The sequence below is a fragment of the Chiloscyllium punctatum genome, chromosome 8, assembly GCF_047496795.1.
Source record: "Chiloscyllium punctatum isolate Juve2018m chromosome 8, sChiPun1.3, whole genome shotgun sequence".
NCBI classification, from domain to species: domain Eukaryota; kingdom Metazoa; phylum Chordata; class Chondrichthyes; order Orectolobiformes; family Hemiscylliidae; genus Chiloscyllium; species Chiloscyllium punctatum.
In genome coordinates, this window is record NC_092746.1 from 27,841,054 (window position 1) to 27,864,816 (window position 23,763).

The 23,763-nt window shown below is 37.4% G+C and overlaps 1 protein-coding gene across 2 annotated transcripts in view; it reads left to right on the forward strand.

Annotated features, from left to right (window-relative positions):
• Positions 1-23,763, forward strand: part of pex1 (peroxisomal biogenesis factor 1) — a 92,282-nt gene that overhangs the window by 12,344 nt on the left and 56,175 nt on the right. For both annotated transcript variants that reach the window (XM_072575274.1, XM_072575276.1), the window contains exons 3-9: positions 4,804-4,887; positions 5,387-5,501; positions 12,114-12,877; positions 15,053-15,172; positions 16,019-16,142; positions 17,476-17,585; positions 19,823-19,917. In XM_072575274.1, the coding sequence (XP_072431375.1) occupies positions 4,804-4,887; positions 5,387-5,501; positions 12,114-12,877; positions 15,053-15,172; positions 16,019-16,142; positions 17,476-17,585; positions 19,823-19,917 (1,412 nt within the window). The remainder of the gene's footprint in view (positions 1-4,803; positions 4,888-5,386; positions 5,502-12,113; positions 12,878-15,052; positions 15,173-16,018; positions 16,143-17,475; positions 17,586-19,822; positions 19,918-23,763) is intronic.

Below are 23,763 nucleotides of genomic sequence, written 5' to 3' on the forward strand. Positions count from 1 at the left end.
CGAGGTCAGGCTAATTGGCCTGTAATTTCACATCTTTTGCCTTACTCTCTTCCTAAACAGGGGAGTTACATTAGCAATTTTCCAGTCCTCTGGGATCCTCCTTGACTCCACTGTTTCCTTCAATGATCTCTTCAGCTATCTCCTTCAGAACTCTAGGATGTAGTCCATCTGGTCCAGGTTATTTATTCACCTTCAGCCTTCCTGTTTTTCTAGCACCTTCTCCTTTGTGATGGCCCATCATACTCAACACTTCCCCTCAACTCTCTTGAATATTTGGGATGTTACTTGTGCCTTCCATCATGAAGCCCAAGGTCCACTTTTGCCCCTCTCTATTTTGCCCTTTACATATCTAAAGAAACTCTTACAATCTTTTATATTACTAGCTAGCTTACCCTCATTTAATCTTTTCCCTCCTTGTATCTTTTTTCTTTATCCTCTGTTGGTCTTTGCCAGCTTCCCAATCCTCGGCCTTCCCACTCCACTGCCCTCTGCCGCATTATATGCTTTCACGCTGTTTGTGACTTCCCTCGTCAGCCACGGTTCCCTTGTCCTCCCTTTAGTATGTTGCTTTTTCCTACAGATGAATTTTTGCTGAGTTTCTGTCTGAGAAACTCCTGCCAATGCTGTTCCACAGTCTTTCCTGCTAGGCTCCTCTCCCAGTTAGTTCTGGCCAGCTCCTCCCTCATGTCTCTTTAGTTGCCTTTATTCAAATGTAATACAGTTACATCTGATTCCAGCTTCTCCCTCTCAAATTGCAGAATAAATTCTGTCATATTATGGTCACTATCTCCTAAGGGTCCTTAAGCTCCCTAATCAAGTCTGCCTTGTTGCACATCGTTAAATCCAAATTTGTCAGTTTCCTAGTGGGCTCACCACAAGCTGCTCTTAAAAAGCTGTCTCATAGACTTTCCACAAATTCCTTTCCTTGTGATCCACAGCAACCTAATTTTCCCAGTCAACCTGTATATTGAAATCCCCCACAATCACTTTAACCTGCCTTTCGTGCTCACTTTTTCTATCTCCTGGTGTATCTTGTGTGCCACATCCTGACTACTGTTTGAAGACCTGTACGTAACTTCCATTATGTTTTTTTTTAATCTGTGTGGTTCCTCAACTCCACCCAGTTTTGCGTCTTCTGACCTTGAATCATTTCTTGCTATTTATTTAATTTTATTCTTACTTATAAGGCACCCTCTCCCCACTTTCCTGTCTTTTTAATAGGATGTATATTCTTGGATATTTAGCTTTCAGTTCTGCTCCCCTTGCAGCCACGTCACTGTGATGCCCACCACGTCATACCTGCCAATTTCAATTTGTGCTGCAAGCTCACTTATCTTATTTCGTGCGCTGCATCCATCCAGATCCAATACCTTTAGTCCTGTATTTACTACCACTCTTCTCCATTGTCATTCCTTTATCCAGTGTGCTTGAAGTTTGATTCCTAACCCTTTCCAAACACTTTGTCCTATTTTGTGTTCTGGAGACTTTAGTAATCTCTCCTGAATTCTCCTTTCTTTTCACTTTTTTTTCCCCCAGACTTTTCCATACAAATGTTAACCTACAGCTTTGTTTACCATTGCCCATTATACTTCTTAACCCCCTGCAACTTACTCATTTAAAGTCCTGTTGATCGCCTTATTTGCCCTTTTCGCTAGAACTTTGGTCCCAGCTTGGTTCAGGTGGAGACCATCCCAACTTTACAGATCCCACTTTTTCCAATACTGGTGCCAGTGCCCCATGAAAAGGAATCCCTCTTTCCCACTCCATTCTTTTAGCTACGTGTTTACATTGGTCTCTTTCACCCTAAGAACTACATATCACTCCTCCTTGAAACTATTCAATGTTTTTGTCTGAACTGATTTCTGTGGCAGAGAATTGCAAAAGCATCATCTGTCTCTGGGTGAAGTATTTTCCCATTTGTACCCTTTAGATTGTGGTCCCCAGTTCTGAACTCCTCAGTCATCAGGAACATCCTTCCTTTGTTTATCCTGTATACTCCTGTTAGAACTTTGTCTATGAGCTCTCCTGTCAGTCTTCTAAATTGGCTATGGTTCTAACTGATCAAAGGTCTCAAAACATCCATTCTCAGATAAGGAGACCAAAACTGCATACAATACTTCAGTTATGGTCTCACCAAGGCTATCCTTGCTCTTTCTAGAATCTTCTTTGAAAACCAACATAACATTTGCCTCCTTCACCACCTGCATGCTTACTTTCAACGACAGGTGTGCAGGGAAATTCAGGTCTCATTGCACCTTCCCCCTTTCCAATTTATTTTCATTCCGACAACCTACCTTCCTGTCTTTGCTGTCACATCTCATGTTTATCCACATTATACTTCATTTGCTCGCTCAGCTTACCAAACCACACTCAACCATCTTTTCACAGTTCATGCTCCCACCCATCTTTGTATTGTTTGCACAAGCTGAAGATATTACCTCTACTTCCCTCCTCTAAATCGTCAATGCATATTGTGAATTGCTGAGGTCCAAGCTTTGATCCCTGTGGTACCCCACTGGTCACTGGTTCAGAAAATGATCTTTTTTTTTCTGTCTGCTACCCGGTTCTCTTTCCATGTTAGTACACTACCCTTATGCCATGCAAGTATATTGTCTTGATTGGAGTGTACTGGCTATAAGGAGAGGTTGAATAAACTTAGTTTGTTTTCACTAGAGCTTCAGAGACTAAGAAGTGATCTGATAAAGTGTATAAAATAATGAGAGGTAAGTATAGAGTGCATAGTTGGAGTCTGTTTTCTAAGATGGAAATGTCAAACATTAGGAGGGGTAGGTTTAAGGTGAAAGAGAAAGTTTAATGGAGATATGCGAGGCAAGTTTATTTATACCAAGGATAGTAGGTACCTGGAGCAACTGCCAGGGGAGGTGATAGAAGCAGCACGACACTAACATTTAAGAGGCATTTTAACAGGCAGGGAATAGAGGAATATGGCAGATGGTATTAGTTTAGAATGGCAACATGATTAGCACAGACATGGTGGGTCAAAGGGCCTGTTCCTGTGCCGTATTGTTCTGTATTCTATGCTCTTAATTTTACATCCTAATCTCTTAATGGGACCTTCTAGAAAGTCTTCTGAAATTCCAAGTAAACCACATTCGCTGGGTCATCCTTATCAGCTCTGTTGGTTACATCTTCAAAAGATTCCAATAGGATTGTCAAGCTTGATTTCCACTTTGTAAAGTGAAAATTTTCTTTCTTAAACCCTGACAATTTTTTCCAAGTACTCTGCAATTAAATCTTTTATAGTAGACTATAGCATTTTCTCTACAACTAACTTTAGCCTATCTGGTCTATAATTCCCTGTTTTCTCTCTACCTCCTGTTTTAACTAATGAGGATCATGTAGATTATTGGCACTAAGGATTTATTGGCCTTTAATCCCATCAATTTCTAAACATTTCCCTATTGATTTCCTTCAGTTCCTCCCTCTCTACACCCTGTGCTCACCAGCATTTTTGGGATGTTATTTATGTCCTGTTTTTGTGAAGACAGACCAAAAAATGTATTTAGTTAGTCTGCCATCTTAACTCCTATTATAACTCCACTTTTTATTGGTTGTAAGAGACTTGCATTTGTCTTCATTAATCGTCTTCTTCACAAACCTATAGAAGCTTTCACAATCCGTTCTGGGCAAGCTTATTCTCCCCTCTTAATCAATCTTTGTCCTCCTTTATTGAAATGTAAGTGTTGCCAATCCTTAGGTTTGTGGTGTTTTTTATTTTTGACCTATTTATATGCCTCTTCTTTTGGATCTAATACAATCGTTAATTTTCCTTGTTAGCCATGGTCAGGCCATCTTCACAATTTTATTTTTGTGCCAGACAGGAATGAACGATTGTTGCAGTTTCTTCATGCACTTAAGATTCTCCCATTGCCTATCCACTATCATCCCTTAAGTAACGTTTCTGGTTTATTCATAGATAGCTCATACCTTTTGTGTAGCTTATTTTATTTAGATTCAGGGCCTTCGTCTCAGGTTGAACTATGTCACGCTTCGTCTGAAGAGTTCTATCATTATGGTCACTCCTCGCACTCCTAGTCCTGTAACCCCTTATGACTAGGTTGCCAATTATTCCTTTTTCATTATGCAACACCCATTTGAGGACAGTTTGTTCTCTAGTTGGTCCCTCAACACATTGATCCAAAAAAACCATCTTGTACACACTCCAGAAATGCCTTCTACATGGCATTGTTACTGATTTGATTTGCTGCCTGACCTCATTCTGAACATCATTTCCCACATTCAATCTATCATTAGCAATCCTTCTCAGAACTTCTTAGCATTCCTTGTTTTCACTGCTAGTTTTCACTATTGCTATCAAAACCCTAAACCATGTAGTTGTCTTAGAATATTTGAAAAGCCTTCATCCACAAATTAAGAAAATATAATACTGTGGCTCATCCTGACTCCTTGTTTTTGTTAACTATGCTGAAATCTTCCTTGACTGTTTCACCACACTTCTCAACTTGAATCTCCTCTAGCCATTAAGTATAGACACATTTTGTTTATGTAGCATTCATCTAATTATTGTTTGCTACCTTTAAGTCATCATTGTCAATACTTGTTTCAACTAGTATGTTCCCACTTGTGTGTTCTCCTTCAAACTAACCATTAGCTTTGTCAATTTCCTTCCTGATCATAAAAGTTGACTTCAAGCTGGTAATCTTGTTTTCTCATTTCTTGTTTAACATTTGCTGATCTGTACACTGAATTATTCATAAAACGATTGTGCTTTTAGTTTTGTGGTAAAACAATTAATTCCTTTTTTTGTTTTATGTGAATCAGGTATTTCTCAGGCCTTGTGCACAAGTCTCATCCTGTCAACAAGTTGCTGTGGAACCTCTTTCACCTAGTGACTGGGAAATACTGGTAATTGTTTTTTACTGCTATTAACTAAGTATAATCAAATGTGCATTTTTAAAGACAAGTGTCAAATAATGCATCTTTTATTTAAAACGTGTGAAATAAATCTGAGATGCACAATCATTTTCTCCAGCTGAGATTATTAAAATTCCAGATATTTCAATATTGGGGTCTGGTATGAGTGTACTCGTTCTGATGTGAATAGTCATCACTGGAAGGGCACGTGTTAATTGCAATGCTAATATTTCTCCTCATTCAAATGAATGCTGAAAATTCACACGCCCAGATGTATTCTTTACTGAGACTGGAGTGAAAACATGGAGTTAACATTTTGTTTTTGTTTCTTTAGCTTCACTAATGACCTTCAGTTAAACTTCATATTGGCGTTTGTACTGTTGACAAAATGGAATGTTTGCTCTTTTTTGTTTTGAAATTATATGCTGGCTGCTTGTAGTTGAGGACATACTGATGATATTCCTGGATTAATCTTGTGTAATATTTGTAGGAGCTTCATAGTACATCACTTGAAAGATATATTATGGATCAGATCAGAATAGTTTATCCAGGAGGAATATTTCCAATATGGATCGAGAAGCGTACTGTGATATATCTTGAAGTTGGTAAGTTAACTAAATGTGAATCAATGAATAATGGTTTTGCTTCAGTATTTACATTAATACACATTATTACTAGTTATTATTTTGACAGCAGTCCTAATACCACAATTTCAAAACCCAAGAGATCAGTCACTGCCATGAATTGAGGATGGCATATTGCCAGTTCTGAGGAAGGGTCACTAGACCAGAAATGTAAACACTGATTTCTTTCCACAGAAGCTTTCAGACCTGCTGAGGTTTTCCAGCAATTTTGTTTTTGTTTCTGATTTACAATATCGGCAGTTCTTTTGGTTTTTATGACATATTGCCTCTGAGTACCTAGCCCAAAATCACACAATGTGAATCGCTGAGAAAAGTGAACAATCAGAGTCCATGACCAATATTGATACTGGCAAAATAGATGGATGAGATCCTGTGGGCAGATTTTGTGGTGGTGGTGGTGGTGGTGGTGGCAGTGGCATTGTGGTAATGTCTCTGAATTAGTAAACAAGAGCTCCATTCTAATCTCCTTTCTGAGGACATCACTTTGAATCCCAGCATGGCAGATGATGAAATTTTAATGAAAAGGAAAAATTTGGAAGAAAAAGCTGGGCTAATGGCGACTGTGTAATTATTGTCATTTGTTGTAAATTTGCCATCCTTGCCTCACCTTGTTACCGACACATGACTCCAGGCCCACAAAAATGTGCTTGATTCTTAACTGCCTTTTGGCAACGAGGGATAAGCAATATGTGCTAGTCTAACCACTGCCACTTACATGAACAAATGAAAATGATAGAATACGAAACCAGAAGTTTTCTGTAGCAACATACATTAAAAAAGGGCTCTTGGGCTTTAGTGGTAATGTTCCTCCCTTTTTGGTCAGAAAATCTGGGGTCAAGTCTCACCTGCCCCAGATGTGTATCATAACAGTTCTGAACAAGTTGATTAAAAATATCTATAAATAGCAAAATGTGGTAAACAAGAGTAGTGAGGTTGAGAACCAAAATCAGAGATTGCTGAAAAAGTTCAGCAGGTTTGGCAGCATCTGTGGAGAGAAATTAGTTAACTTTTCAGGTCCAGTGAATCTTCCTCAGAACAGAGGAAGTGGTGATGTTGATTGGGGACCAAGGAGGTCATTTATGCATGAAGGCAGAGGGCATGGCTAAAGTATTAAATATGAAACTGTTACTAAGGAATAATGCCTTTCTATGATAGATTAGTTGGGAAGAATTGAAACTAACTTGGCAAGGAGGGAGTTGTGAACCAGAATGTAACATTGTACATCTTGTTTTTTCTCTCTCTAAACTAATAGCAGTGGCAGATAGCACTAGAATAAGTAATAGTAAGGTACAAGGTAGAACAGAGTAAGTGATTATGCAGTTATGCCTAAATTAGGTTTGCTGTGCATAAAGTAGTGCAACTGGATATTAAATATTCCTGGATACAAAATGTTCAGGTAAGATAGTGAAGGAAAGTTGAAAGCATTGGCTTTGGAGAATATTACAGTGCTGGAGGGAGAAGTTAACCTAGAGGGATATTCCAATGGAGGCTCAGCAATAGAGAGACCTTTGAAGGTGCACAGATCTTTGAAGGTGGCAGTACAAGTTGAGAAAGTAGTTAATAACAGGGATTCTGGGTTTTATATATAAAGTACAAAACCAAGAGGGGTTTGGTGAACCTTTATAAAACAATAATTCTGCCTTGACTAGAGTGTGCTTTTCATACTGCATTTGGTTAGTAGTTGACATGCACTGCATGTAAATGAGGTTGAGGCATATTTATTAGTGGCTTTCCAGAGCATTGTTTAAATTCTTGTGGAAAGCAGTTACATGACTATAGGAAAAAGGTGGCTGAGTGACATTGCCTGGATGTATAGCCAAATGATCTCCTGTGCTGTAGGCATTATGTAATTCCACAAAATCACATTTGCTTTTTTTTTCCAATCTAATCCAGTATGGGGTAGGGGAAAGGAACTCAGAAGATGGTTAGATATTTGTTGAAAAGGAGGACTTAAGCTTTTTAATCTTTTTCTATACAGTATGTTTTCACTTAAGGTTGAGACTGTGTCCCTGAGAATTGCAGGTTTAGATGAAACAACTCTTGAGAAGCATAGGAAGTGATTTTTTTTTTAAAGCTAGTGTTAGGTTCCTACAGACATTTTTATGCTTAAAAGTGTATAAGTTCAAATACTGTGCACAGTGCTGTGTATTCCTAGCTAAGTAACTTACAAACTAAAATAAATTGCCAAATGTAAAATAAGCACTATACAATTAGGTACTTTAGGATCGTTCTCAATAGATAATACTTTGTTCAAATAGTGGACCTTCCAAAATACCTACAATCAGAAATAAACTAATTTTAAATAAAATAAGTTTAAAATATAGAAAATTGCAATATGTATTAATTACTATAAATACATGTTAACACTTCATGAGAGGTAAAGCGTATATGACCATCGAGTAGCAAATGTTGGTCAGTGCAGGCAGGATTCCCTAAATTAATTGATTTCTGCCACGAGGTGGAGCCCAGTGCCTATGTTCAAGTATAGAATGACAACTCGGAGAAAACGTACACTGAAATTTTACAAGTTAGAACAGAGGTGGAAATGGGAGCCAAGAGAACTGTGAAGGAGGAGGACTAAGGGCAGAGATAGGACCCAGAAGAAAGCCAGGGGACATGGGTATTGAGAGCAACCAGGTGACAAATCTGTAGCAAACATCAGTAAACGTTTTTAGTGCTGGAAGATTATCACCAATTTTATTAACAATGTTAAAACAAAATAACATTAACTGATTCAACTGTAAACAGGGATTTGCTGTATTAATGAATTTGCAATAACTACATTTGCATTCAAGTTAAAAATAATATAGGAATATAGAATGTGAGAAGTATTGTTTATCTACAATGAATGTTAATAAATCTGTAGGTTCAGTAATCAAGTAAAGATTACGTTGAGCTGGAAAATCAGAACTTACCAGTGAGAGAAAGCATGATGTATGGAAAATTCAATTATTTACAAAATTGTTCAGTATTCCAGTTCTCCGTTCAATGTAATATTTGGCCTCTGAATTTTATTAAATATTCTTAAAAAATATGCACACAGTGGGCGTTACAAATCTTTCAATTACCTTGTACTGTTTGGTTTGGAAAAGATAACGAGCTGCTTAGAATTTTGCATGTTTAAAACAGATGTAGTTTGATCACTAGGTACAATTTTTTTTAAAAAAGCCTGACTGCAAGTTGCTGGAAACTACATCATCTAAGTAGCCAACGCTATGCTTCAGATTTGGTGCTGTGATCTTTAGCTTCTCAATTTATATAAATGGCAACTATGCCTTGATCTAAATCAAACTTGACGACAAATTTAGGTAGGGAAGTAAATTATAAAAAGCGGTCATTTGTCACGATGGCAACCTGTAACTGGTGGAGTGTAATTATCTACAATATATATTAGTTACTTGGATGAGAGAAGTGAATGTGCTATAGTCAAGTTTGCAAATGACAAAATGTAGGAAGGTAAGTGGTGAGGATGACATAGTCTACAGAGCAATGTAGACTGGTTAAATGAAGGGGCAGAAACTTGCAGGGTTGAATAGAATGTGGGTAAATGAGAGGTTGCGCATATGGGAAACAAGAGTAGAGAAACTGAATATTATTTAACTTAAGAAAGATTGCAGAAAAATGCAGCACAGAGAGACTTGAGTCCTTGTTCATGAATCACAAAAAAACTAGCATCCAAGTTCAGTAAGAAATAGGGCAGACAAATAGAATCAAAAACAGAAATTGCTGGATTAGCTCAGCAGGTCTGGCAGCGTCTGTGAAGAGAAATCATCGGTAACATTTCAGGTCTGGTGACCTTTCCTCCGAACCCATATTTGAAAAGTTATTTCTGATTTTTCTCCACAGATACTGCCAGACCTGCTGAATTTTTCCAGCAATTTCTGTTTTTGTTCACGATTTGTAGCACCCACAGTTATTTCGGTTTTTATCTAACAGACAATGGCTGTTCAGAGAAAATTCACTAGGTTGATCCTGTGTGTAAAGGGTTTTTTTTATTTGAGGAGAGGTTGAGTTTTTATGGATCTGTTTCACTTCAGTTTAGAAAAGTGTGTTGTGACCTGTTGAAACACATGAAATTCTCGGGTATCTTGACCCAAGATAGATACTGAGAGGTTATTTCCCCTTGTAGGATCAGACAGCATAACCACAGAGTGGTGTGTCACTCTTTTAAGACACTGAGAAGGAATGCCATCTTTGCGGGTAGTGAATCTGTGGAATTATTCACTGCAGTAGGCTGTGGAAGCTGAGTCATTAAATAAATTCAAGATTTTTAATCAGCAAGAAATTGAGGGTTATCGGGAAAAGGCAGTAAATTGACTTGAGAATTGTTATGATTTCATCAAATGGCAGAGAAGACTCAATGGGCAAAAAAGTCCGCCTTTTGCTCCTATGTCTTCGTGTTGTGGTAAGATTACAATTTATTATGACGGTACTTGAATACAAAAGTAGGAAGGTTATGTCTCAGTTATACTTCAATGAGATTGTACCTGGAGTACTCTACACACTATTTAAGAAAGGATGTAAATACTTTGGAGGCAATTTAGAGAAGGTTTTCCAGGTTATCACTAAGAAAGAGAGGAAGTTTAAGCTATTATGCACTTTAGATTTAATGAAAATGTGACAATAGAAACATATTAGATCTTGAGGGGGTCTTGATAGGGTTGATGTGGAGAGAATGTTTTCTTTTGTGGGAGATACTTGAACGGTTTATAAATCAGGTTGTCTACTTATCATAGATTAAGTGATTCTTTTTCTGAAGGTCGAGTCTTTGGAACTCTCTTCCTGAAGTATTGGTTGAAACAGAGTCCTTGACTGTTTTTACGGCAGAAGTAGCTATATTCTTGTTAATAAAGAGGGTAAAAAGTTATCAAGTTCAGCATGAGTTTGGATTTCAAGTTACTGTTGGTTCAGCCATTGTTTTGTTGTGGGGTGGAGCAGGGGCTGAATAACCTACTCTTAATTCATATGATGAATATTTTCATATGTTTCTGTGTCTGTGCTTTTATTCATGCCTTGATTTCTGGGAATGAGCTAGAGGTGAGTCATGGGCTTCAACTTGGAGATAGTAGTTATTTTCCAGGAGCTGGGGGTTTAGGATTGGGCAGAACAACATGGATGCCTTAGATAGGGCACAATTGTGCAGGAATAAAACATGGTCAAGAGGCGTTAGATCAACTTCAAGAATTTTACAAAGAGCTGTACAACAGAACAATATAATATGGATCATCATCTTTGTTTTCCCACTGAACTTCTGATTTCAGTTAGGCCATTGTGGGATGTTGCTAGCTTCTATAGGGATTATGAACATATATATGCAGTTATGACTTAGGAGCTGGAGTAAACCAATCCATTCCCATTTATCCACGATAACCTTCAACTTTCTTATTAGTCAAAAATTTCTCTATCTCTACTTTGAACGTTTTCATTGACCCTGCTGCTGCTTTTCTCTGTGGGAGAAAATTCCAAATATTCTTGGCCCTGTGAAAGAAAATAAATCCTTATCTCCATCTTAAACAGAAGACCACTTATTTTCAAAATCTGTCCTGTAGTTCTAGCCCATACCAAAAGGAGAAGAGTTCTTTTGGATTCCTCAAGTTCCCTTGGGATCTTAAATATATTCAATAAAAAATATGCCTATTTCTTCTAAGCTCCAGGTAATTACGTGCTCAGTCCAGTCTTTATCTGTAAGATGTGCCTGACCACCCTCCCCCAAACAAAATCCTGGGTATCAGTTGAGTGAACTATCTGTGAATTACTTCTAACATGTTTGCACCCTTTCTTAAAAAATGAGTCCTAAACTGTACACTGTACTTAAGATGTGCCCTCATCAATGCTCTACGCAATTCTACTTTTATGTTCCATTTGCCTTGCAAACAATGATAACAGTCCATTTGCTACCTAATGACTAACTGATAAGTTACCAGGTAAGTAAATAAGAATAGAACTTTTTTTATTCTTGATTAGTTATAGAGCACATAATGGGTATACAATGACCATGTAATTAAACTTGCATCAGATATAACAGGAAGCAACTACTGTCAATCAGTACCTGGATTATTCCTTTATCGTGGGGCAAAAAATGTTTTCTTGATGGAGGTGCTTAGGGGCAAAGGTTAATGCATTTTTTGAGTACACCATGCCATGAAATTCGTTACTAGTGTTATCTCCTGCCCCAGTGTGGAGAATTAAGCACACAATGTCGGCTAACATTCTAGTTCATTACAGAAGGAATGCTGCACTGTCAGAGCTGCCATCTTTTAGGTGAGATATTGAACTGAGACCTTGTTAAGTAATTTAAAAGATACTATAGTCATCTTTTGATTAGGAACAGGAGAGACCCCCCTCAAATGCTAGCCAATGTTTATTTCTATGCTAATGCTGCCAATTTGTCAGTACTGCATTTTTGTTTATTGTGGGTGCTTGCTGTGCATTAATTGGCTTTTTTTAAAAATCAGCAATAACTACTTCAGTTTACCTAATTGATTGCAAAGTGTTTTCAGGTGGGCTCATGTAAAAGGCACAAAAGATTTGTCTTTCATTTTTATGAATGAAATGTCTTTATTTTTGTTCTAGGTTCCCTGATGCCTGCTGGTGCATATGGAAGGTTAGAGCCCTTCACTGAACTTCTTGTGTCACCTAAATTACAGCAAATTGAAGGAGCTTCTCTAAACACTACTTTCGTTGGATATGGTTCTTTAAGTAAAGAACCTAACTTGGGCAGCAACAACAAAATTAATGAAAATTTTGAGAAACCTAGGATTGTACATTCTTCCAAGAAGTTGTATGATCAACATGAAATGAATGAAAATCATACAAGGGAAAATCAAGACTCTTTCAGTGGAAGCATCATGTCAAATATATGGCATTTGATTAAAAATAAATTATCTGTAAATTCACATGTTGCAGAACAACTTCCTTCCAAAGTTGTTTGCAAACATACTTTTTTAAACACTGTTTCCACATCCTTTGAAATAGACTCAATATTCAGAGTGTGTAAAAGATTTCCTGGTAATTTAGAAATGCATGGCTCAACGCTATGGAACCAAAGGCAGCCTGATACAGTTCATATCTTTTCTTGGCAACACGACGTACTTCCGTTGAACAACAGTGATACGCAGATTATTTATGGGAAACTGACAAAACTGTTATCATATAGAGAACAAAAGGAAATATCCAAGCAAAATCTACTATCGGAAAAGAAAAAAATTGACGAAAATGACACAAAAGCCAGAGTTGACCAAACAAAAGATGAATCTTGCATTATTAAAATAATCTGTCATGGGTGTGAACATTTAAAGTGTACTAAGTCCAATGATTTTCATAGTGGAAAAGTTTGGGTTAGTATTGCACATTTGAGAATTGTGTTGCAATTTGTGTGTCAGTTTGTGCCTGGATTTACTAAACAACAGTGTTCAATTAGGCTTTCTATAAAGCACTCAATTTTAATAAAGCAGCTCTGGAGTAATGTGCAATAACAATCTTTTTGTATACTATGGTTATAAAAATCTTATGAACTTTCTTTTCAAAGGTTTATGAACTTTATGTAACTAAATATATTGGTATTAATTTTGGTTTCTTTATAACCAGTCTTTTGTTTGTGTTTTGTTTTTATTTTGTTAACTTGTCTTCTATAAATGACTTAGAGGAGGGAGTCGAAGGGTGGGTCAGTAAATTTGCAGATGATACAAAGATAGGTGGAGTTGTGGACAGTGAGGAGGGCTGTTGTCGGCTGCAGAGGGACTTAGATATGATGCAGAGCTGGGCTGAGGAGTGGCAGATGGAGTTCAACCCTGCCAAGTGTGAGGTTGTCCATTTTGGAAGAACAAATAAGAATGCGGAATACAGGGTTAATGGTAGGGTTCTTGGTCAGGTGGAGGAACAGAGGGATCTTGGGGTCTATGTACATAGATCTTTGAAGGTTGCCACTCAGGTGGATAGAGTTTGTAAGAAGGCCTATGGAGTATTATCGTTCATTAGCAGAGGGATTGAATTCAAGAGTCGTGAGGTGATGTTGCAGCTGTACAGGACTTTGGTTAGGCCACATTTGGAGTACTGTGTGCAGTTCTGGTCGCCTCACTTTAGGAAAGATGTGGAAGCTTTGGAGAGGGTGCAGAGAAGATTTACCAGGATGTTGCCTGGAATGGAGAGTAGGTCGTACGAGGATAGGTTGAGAGTTCTCGGCCTTTTCTCGTTGGAACGGCGAAGGATGAGGGGTGACTTGATAGAGGTTTATAAGATGATCAGAGGAATAGATAGAGTAGACAGTCAGAAACTTTTTCCCCGGGTACAACAGAGTGTTACAAGGGGACATAAATTTAAGGTGAAGGGTGGAAGGTATAGGGGAGATGTCAGGGGTGGGTTCTTTACCCAGAGAGTGGTGGGGGCATGGAATGCGCTGCCCGAGGGAGTGGTAGAGTCAGATTCATTGGCGACCTTTAAGCGGCATTTGGATAGGTACATGGATGGGTGCTTAATCTAGGATAGAAGTGCGGCACAACATCGTGGGCCGAAGGGCCTGTTCTGTGCTGTATTGTTCTATGTTCTATAAACCACAGCACAGGACAGGATCGTTTTGTCTGCAATCTATCATCAGTGCTCCTGACTATTTTGTGACAAAAGCTTGGCTCAGTTGGAAACTGTGTTTATTTCTGAACCAAAGTTGGTGGATTTGAACCCCATTCTAATGCTTAAATTCATAATTTAGACCAGAACTTCAGTGCAGTAATCAGACAGCTGCACTTTTATCCATCCAATACTTTGTTTGCACTCATCATTTCAGTTGACAAGAAGGCTGCCAAATAATCTTATGATTTCTGCAGAACGGTGCAAAATAATAATGCCCTGGTTATTTCTATTTCATTCAGTACTTATCAGTATAACCAAGCAATTTTGTCTCACCATTAATATTGTGCTACCTTTGCCAATATATTTTGTGTGATGTATTTGAGATATCTTTATCTAAGGTTATACAGAAACTCAAATATTTTTCCCCTGTCCCACTCTTGTCCCATGATGGGATTTTTGGATGTGGTCCAATGAACCTGTCTGAATGATTGATTAATTTCAAATGTCATCTATATTTGGCAATAGTGACAGCATTAATCTGCTAAATATATAACCTAGTTGTATAAATATACTCATAGGAATGTTTTCCATATGTTTTCATCTTGACTATCATTAAAATTTTCTAATACTTAGTACGTAAGATTTACCCTTCTGGAAGTTCCAGAAGACGTTTAGAACTTGACTATATCTTTAGTCATCCTTTCCAGATGTGTTATAAACCCTCTGGAGCATGTGAGACCTGAATCTGGGCCTCCTAGTTCAGAGGTATGAATTCTACCACTGAGCCACAAGAGCACCTAAATTGAATGTTATATACCGGGAAACTAACCATCTAATCAACCAAATTCAAACGATCACTTGCAATTATATATAAAGGAAATGTTACTAACCATAAGGATATGTTGCAGGAGGTTGCTGTTTGTTTCACTATCAGTATTTCTTGTCAGATTCCAGATAGTTTAAGAAAGAACTTGAATGTGGAAGCATCTGCTGTAGTCAGGATAAATTCGGTAAAATTGAATCCTTCCCTTCCATCCAGAATTCAATTGCAACCCTTGCAAGTGCTGGTGAGTATTGTCAAATAGCAAAAAAAGTAAATGTTTCACTTCACAATAAAGGGGGAGAAAAGTGAAATCTATCGCTAAATTAATTCTTAAAGTGAGAGCAAGAAGAGAACCTATTCCCTGACCTTGTTTCTAAGTTCATTGCATACATTACTCAGTGTTGGAAATTTACGAAGCAATGACCTACATGTAATTTTATTTTCATAAAATCATGTGCATTTCATGCCCATTACTATGGTGCAGAGCCAAAATTGTAACCAAATTCTCAGTGGAAGGTGGGTTCACATCCACAAGACCAAACTAAGCCTCTTTTTTTTTTCCATTTTTACGTCTGTAAACTCCAAATTGCAAATTTGTGGGGTTTATTTGGGTGTTCCAAAGAAGGCTGCATTTATTGTGCACGGTTTCATTTATTCTGTAAGTAGCTAAAAAGTGTTATAGCTATTTTCCAATTAACCTGTACTGAGATGTTATTACACTCCTCTTGAACTCAGGACTCTTAGCTCAGACCTGGAGATACCACTGTGCCAGTTACTCTTCCGCCAGTTTCTGCAAACATTGTAGATGAGTGCAAGGGAAATTAATTTGACTGGGGAATATAATCTTGTGTTGTGTTAAAAATTATTTTTACAAAGGTGAATGGACATTGGAATGTATTCCAGATAAATACTTGATGGAAAGACTTAAGTAGAGCTTTAGCTTTAATTGCAGCATTTCTGAAGTGAGTAAAGTTAACATATTTTAACTTGTACAAATTTGTAGAACCTTTTTTTATTATTTATATTTTTAAGTATTCAAATATACTTTTAAGAAACCAATGAATTAAAAGATAAATTTCCTCTTGTTCAGCCACAGGAAATTAAAATAGATGACGTTAAATCCTCCTTCCTCTCCTGGCTCAATGTTGTGAGCTCCGAGGATTTCCCATTTTTTGCAGCATTATCGAATTTTGTACAAATACCAATTGCCGAACGTAAGTGGTGAATATTAGCGTTGCATCAGTTTGGTGTTCTGGTGTGTTTGCAAACTACTTTTTCAATTTTTACACTAATCTTCGGCTCTTAGTAGTAATTTGTTTGCAGGAAAATATGCTTTAATAATGAAAAACAATTTGTCTGGGAGTAGTCCCATGATTGATTTGAATATGAAATGCTATTAGAATTGAATATCTTGCACTTATTGCACTGACTGAACATAATTTTCCAGGATTTGTGCAATTATTGTGGAGAAATTTTAGAGTTCAACCCAAGTACCTTAGATGTAATTGCAATGGAGGCAGTTCACAGAAAATTCTCTCAATTAATCCCAAGATGAAGGGGTTATGTGTGAAATCAGATTGACCACTTTGGACCTGTACTTGCTAGAATTTAGAAGAATGAGAGGAGATCTAATTGAGGTATCTTCAGATCATAAAGGGATTGACGAAGTAAATGATGTTCCCCTTCTGGGGCAATCTAGAACAAGAAGTCATAGTTTCAGGCTAAGGGGTGGCAGGTTTAAAATAAAGGCGAGGAGGAATTACTTCTCTCAAAGGCTCCTGAAAATATGGAATTCACTAATTCAGAGTGTGATGGATGCCAGCATACTGAATACATTTAAGAAGATAATAGACCGTGTTAATTAGTCATGGATTGACTGCTTGTGGAAAATGGAGTTGAGGCCCCAGTGAGATCAGCCATGATCATATTAAATGGTGGGGCTGCTTGAGGGCCTGAATTGCCCACACTTCCCCTGGTTCTTGTGATTCTGTATTACTGTGTTCTTGCACTTAGCACAGACTAATGAAATGATTGAATAATTTTCAGAAATAAAAATTAATCTTCCATTATTTTACATTTTCCTGATCATTGGTTTTGAACTGGGAGTGGGGGGTGGCAAGCTGACATGCCTCATAGAAGATTAAATCCAGGATATTGTGCAACACAGTAATCTAAATTTGATTATATAGATCCACAATATTTGAGGACACTAGTGATGTTAGTTTAATAACTCAAATCTGGTGATGGGTTTCAGTATACTTTCTAATACTTTCTGACACACACATCTAACTTGTAACATTATATCCATGACTCTTATTTGTGACTGTGATCATTGTTAGATAATGAACTTGTAAGTATAAATAAGTGAATTTTTTTATCCATGTCTTTTGCAGACAATGTTTGTTTTATTTCTCGGAATATTCAAGTTTGAGATTTGCATGGAGGTTTTAAAAACTTGGTTATTGTATTTTTTTAGAAATATTTTATTTGAATGCTGAAACTAAAAGTAATATTTGTTGATACAAAAGGAAATATTGTGTATTGCAGGTGAGATAGAGTTTATGCTGGTTGTAGAACAACTAGAAGCAAAGTCAAACACCGGAGGAAGTGTATGTTTCTTCTTGTATCCTGATTTGGTTAAAGATATTTATATTGAGGTAACTATATTGTAACATTAATTGATCATTGTTAATTGTAGTTTTATAGTTTTTGCGCAGAAAATAAATCCGCCTACCTGTTAAATAGCATTTTATGTTGAATCAGTTTAGGATAGATGCAGACCCAGGGTTGGTGACATTGACCCATGTGTAAATACAATTTTCTGCAATGTTTTCATTTAACTGTTTCTTCGTGGACTTGTGCCCAAGCATGAAAAGGCACTTTTGGAAAAGAAAAAAGTATTAAAATTTCCCTATGGACTAATATAAAAGAGTCAGTTCCACTAATCTCCGTACACACAAGTGAGATAATTGCATCATGAAAGGTCATGATATATATAGCAACTCCATCTTTTCATCAACAAAATCATGCTTTTACATAGAGCCTGAAAATTGATTTCTCCTTTTCAAATTTTTCAACCATGAGATGCAACACTTGCACGAATTATTAGTCTCAATGCTTTTCATCCCAGAAATGCATGTATTACTTGTCTGGCTGGTGGATGAAACAGAGTTAAAGCTGTTAAATAGTCATTTTTTATGTTTTGGAAGAATTTATATTGAAAGTTAGCTCCACGTTTTTTGTTTATCAATCCTTACTTTGATACCATGGACTTGCACAAAGTATAGAATTGTGAAGTGAAAGTGAAAATCACTCTAGTCCTGAGGATCATAGGCTGCTCTCTCATTAGAGAGTGGCAACTGTTGGTGAATTTAACCTGAAGGTCACCATCCTTCAGGTCAGTTGAAAAAATGAGGCCTTTATGGTGACCTCAGCCAGTGCAGAAATTGAACCCTTATTATTGGTGTTACCCTGCATTGCACATGAGCCATCTGGCCGACTGAACTGAGGTGTCCTTGTGGACAGCATAAAGAACACTGGACATTAGTGCAGGACACATTCAGGTCCTGTATAACGTATTAGATCATGAGGTAGTATCATTGAAAAAATAAACATGCACATTGCGTTGTCCAAATTGGATGTATATGTCAAGAAGCAATTTGAAGATAGTGTTCACGTTGAACGGAATAGGTGAATTGTTGATAGAAAAATATTTTCTCGAAGTGTGGGAATATTCACACCACTGTGCTTGATGTTTTATACGACATTATCAAATTGTGATTGCTGTTAGTGCATCAGTTAACATTAGATCGATGCAAGCTATCCAATTCGTTATAGTTTGAATATATACTCCCCTCCAGAGGTGTGTCATACCACATCTGAATAATTTTGATTTAACAAAGTGTTGTTCCAGTTTGGATAAACTGAACGAAATGCAATTGTTCCATTCCATCTTTGTTCTTTCTAGTTTAGTTGGAATTTTAAACACAGGACACTTGTGATGCAGTGGTAGTGACCTTATATCTGTATCAAAAGACCCAGGTTCAAGACCACCTGTGATAACACATCTGAGCAGATTGATTTTTTTTTAAAAAAAAGGGCTGTGTGCTTACAGCTCTTTGCAGCATGTTTGTGTCGTTTCTGCTTCTGGGCCAAAATGTCTGGCTTGAATCCCACCGGACCAGACGATGTGCCAAAACATAGCCAAATAGATTGGTGAAAATACTTTTATATATGCATTGCAGGATATAAAGAACAAAGAAAGAATTGGGTTCTTCCCTTGAAACTTTAAGAGAAGCAGGCACCACGGGGATTGGAGTTCATTCTATCCCCTTCCATTACTAGTTTGATTTGGTCCTCTTCTTGCCCCTTGACATTTTTTTTTTGTTATTGTTACAATCACTGCTCATCAGGGGCAATGCAATTGGATGAATGGTTAACTTGGTGGTGGGTGATTAAAATGAAAAGAGTTGAGTTTCTTCACTGGTGGGTACTTTGTTCCTGAACAGGGAAAGGTGAAAACTGATAGATGTATAGATTTACAATGAAACCTTTGCAATCTCTGAAAGTCCTTTGCTGCCTCATTTATTGCTTTTATTAAAAGTGCTTTCACTGCATTAAATGTGATATCAAAGATGATTTGATTTTCACTATTCTCTGTATTGTTGGGAAGCATTATTCATTTGATATTTAATGTACATACACTTGATTAATATTTGCAAAATAATTTGTTTGGCTATCAATCTCTGCTTAATATTTTGCTTTCGTTATCACATAAATGAAGACAAAAAAGTTTTATCACTTTATATGCATTACGATTTAAGTAAGATAATAAATTTTATCTTATTTTTTGAAATCAGTAACATCACTAACTGTTGTGCTATTTTCTGCAAAGGTGGTTATGCATCCCACAACTACAGACACCAGTGTGGTACAGACGGTGGATGATATTGACCAGATTCTGTCATTTTACAAAATGAGTTGTTTGGGGTAGGAAAATGGTTCTGACTTATAAAATAATACTTCATATATAAAACTAGCTTGGAGTCTTGGGTCAGTGGCCCTGGCAATAAAAGTCTTTTTATGTTAATGCCAGCTGTTGAAAGTTATTTTCAGTCTCTACTCATCTGCATATGAATGTTTAGAATTGTTTGCTGTTTTGGCAATAAGGCGCAGAATTTCGTTTCCACATAGACTATTTCTTTTTAAAGAAGCTTCTTTTTATAAATGCAACTTTCCTAATACTTTCCAGTTATTGTGATAAACATAAATCAAAGAAAAGTTTTATTATACTTCAGAATAAATTCTGAGAGCTATGTGGTGCATGTTTTCATAGTGCTGCTCACCAGATGCCTGTTGCATCTCAATTAGCTGTTCGTCCTGCACCTACTTGCCCCAGAACCATTGCATTTCATTTATAAATTCACTTTCACTGTCACCTGATTTAGAATTACTCCAATATTAAATAAGAAGTAATACTGTGTTAATTGTTGAAACTGAGAGTTGACAAAGTCCCCAGGTCTTAATAGGTTTCATCTTAGGGTCTTAAAAAAATCAGCTTGAGATAATTGATGTGTTGGTTTTAAATTTCAGAAACTCATCAGATTCAGAGAAGCTTCTTTTTAGATTGGAAAATAACTAATGTACTCCTTTACTCAAAAAGGGACGGTGTCAGAAAGCAAGAAACTGCAAGCCAGTAAATTTGACATCGGTCATAGGGAAAATGCTAGAAGCTGTTAGTAAGTGTTATCACATGTCACTTGGATAAGTTCAAGGTAATCAGGCAGAGCCAGTATAGTTTGTGAAAGGGAAATCATGTTTAACTAATTTATTGTAATTCTTTTGAAGCAGTAACTTGTGCTGAACATATAGTTGATATACTATACGTAGATTTCAAAAAGGCATTTGATCAGGCGGCACATCAAAGATGATTTTAGGAACTAAAAACCCATGGTATGGGGGTAACATTGGCATAAGTAGAAGATTTGCTAGCTAACAGGAAGCAGAGTAATAAATGGATCATTTTTCGGGTAACAGGATGTCAGGGTCTATGCAGAGGAATTGGTGCTGGGCCTTAACCTTTTATTTAAGTGGTTTGAATGAAGGGACCAAAGATGAGGTAAGAAAATTTGCTGATGACATAATAATAGGTAGGGAAGTGAATTATGAAGAGACATAAGGAATTACCAAAGGATATAGATAAGTTGTGAGTGCGCAAAGATCCAAAAAATGGAATAAATGTGGGAATATATGAAATTGTCCATTTGGCTGAAAGGTTAGAAAAGAAACATACTATTTAAATGATGAGAGGTGGTACAGCTCTGAGATGCAGGGTGATTTAGATATCCCATTGCAATCATTGCTGAATGATAATGTGCAGTTAGACCAAGTAAGCAGAGAAGCTAATAAGCTTATTTTATTACAAGCATAATTGAATGCAACAATAGCAAGGCTATGCACTGGTGAGACTGTATCTGGAGCACTCTACAGTCCTAGTCACCGTACATACAAAAGGTTGTAATTTCATTGGAACCAATTCAGAGAAAGTCTTTTAGACTAATATCTGACATGAATGGATTGCCAATGAGGAAAGGATGGACAGGCCAGGCCTGTATCTTCTGGAGGTTAGAGTCAGAGGTAACAAGTGAAACATAAGATCCTGAAGGATATTGACTGGGTTGATGTCGAAAGGAAGTTTTCTCTTGTGGGAGAATCAGGAACTAGGGATCATAGTTTAAAATTAAAGGGTCACCTATTTAAGATATGAAGAGTGTATTTTTTTTGAGGTTTGAGAGTCTTGAAGTTCCATTTCTCAAAAGTCAGATAACGAATCTTCAAATATTTTTAAGGACGAGGTGGACAGATTCTTGATTATCAAGAGAATGAACGATTTATTGGTGGTAAAGGAATGCAGAGTTGAGGATAAAATCTGATCAGCCACAATCCTATTGAATGTCGGAGCAGGCTCGAAGGGCCATGTGACTTGCACTTGTTCTTTGCTTGTGTATTTGTATTCCCATTTGTTGCTTAAAAATGGTGGTTCTAAAGTTGGGGCTGACAGACCATTGGGAACCAGAGAGTTTCCAAAGATTTCTGAAATTATGTAAATAATATCCACTACAAGGATGGCAGGAATGTTGAATGTCAGCCAACATTTAAGATATTTTAGTGCAAGAGGAACAATTCTTTCTAGAACGAGCCATTGGACCTTATCCTCTGTTGGCAAATCTGAAAGATTACATGGAGGTATGTTCAACAAGTAGGTTATTAAATTTTTCAGTTGAGGAGAAAGTTTTTACATCACCATGTGTGTGATTGTTCTCTATCTCGGACAGCCTGGTAAAATTTTATGAAAATCTTTTTAACATAATGCTGATGACCTTTTATGTTCAACAGTGTAAATATACAAATAATCTGTAACGTACTTTGTTGAGAGAGGGAGTTGAATGTCTGTAACAACTCACTTGAAAAGGCAATTCACTTTGTAAAAACAATAGAAACCAGTATGAGATTGCTGTAGTCCTGCTGGAAGGTGGACTTGCTCTTCTGTTAGAGACGACTGGTTTAACCTGAGGGTCACCACACCTCAGGTGTAAGGAGTGGTAGAAAAGGAGAATCCTTCATGGTAACATTAGGCTGTGCATGAGTTGAACCCACTATCACTCTTCATTGCAAGCCAGTCCTCCAGCTAACTGAGCTAACCAACTTTCAGGTTATAGTACTTTGTCATGGCTAAACAGTGGTGTAATACTCAAGTATGATTGCACTAACTTGCAACTTATTCATGTTTTCTTCCTAGTGACAAAAAAAACTATCTCTCAAACTCAAGTTCAGGAATAATTAGGTTAGGTGCATTGGTCAGGAATAAATATAGGATAATAGGTTAGGGGAATGGTTCTGGGTGGTTTACTCTTCGGATCGTCAGTGTGAACTTGTTGGGCTGAAGAGTTTCTTTCCACACTGTAGGGATTTTAAGACTCTCCTACTAGATCCTCTCCACCATTGGGATTAGTGCAGCCAGACACACTTACTAACATTTTCACACCACTATCTTTTTTTGTCCCCAGCACTTTGACACTCCCAACATCGTGCTCCAAGAACTTGGAACGATCTGCTGCTCTGATCCATTGTGCAATATTTTCTGAGCACTAGTTCAGTTTAGGTAACTTAGTTGGCATGGATGGGTTGGGCTGAAGGGCCTGTTTCCATATTGATATATCTCTGACTGTTTGGCAACTATTTTCACACTCAACAACCTGCTCCCAGACTCTAGGATCAGGATTCTCCAGTTCACAAGAAAAACAAACTAGCCCAGCAATCAAAGATGGGCTAGTTTATTCTCCCTGCAGTGCAGATAGAGGCAGTTCAGTCCATTGAGTCTGCAACAACTCGCCAAAGAGCATCCCACCCTATCCCCATAGCCCCACATTAACCTTGGAATAGTTCACATCCCTGATACTACGGGACAATTTAGCGTGGCCAGTCTGCCTAACTTGAATATTTATGGACTGTGGGAAGAAATTGGAGCACCCAGAAAAATTCCAAGGAGGCACTGGTAGAATGTCCAAACTCCACACAGTCATGTAAAGCTGGAATTGCACCTTGATATCTGGCACTGTGAGGCAGCAATGCTAACCATTCTTAGCACAGCCCAGATGCTAGCCTATTCTGTGCTACTGAAGAACTAGAATGTAATTCTGATTATTGTTTCCTATGTCCTGTTCTAAATAGTACCCATTTGCTACCCTCTTCTGTAGGATCCATACAATTTTGGGAAATGATCACCAGTATATCTAATATTCCTAGGGTCACCACTTTTAATATATTCATCAGATG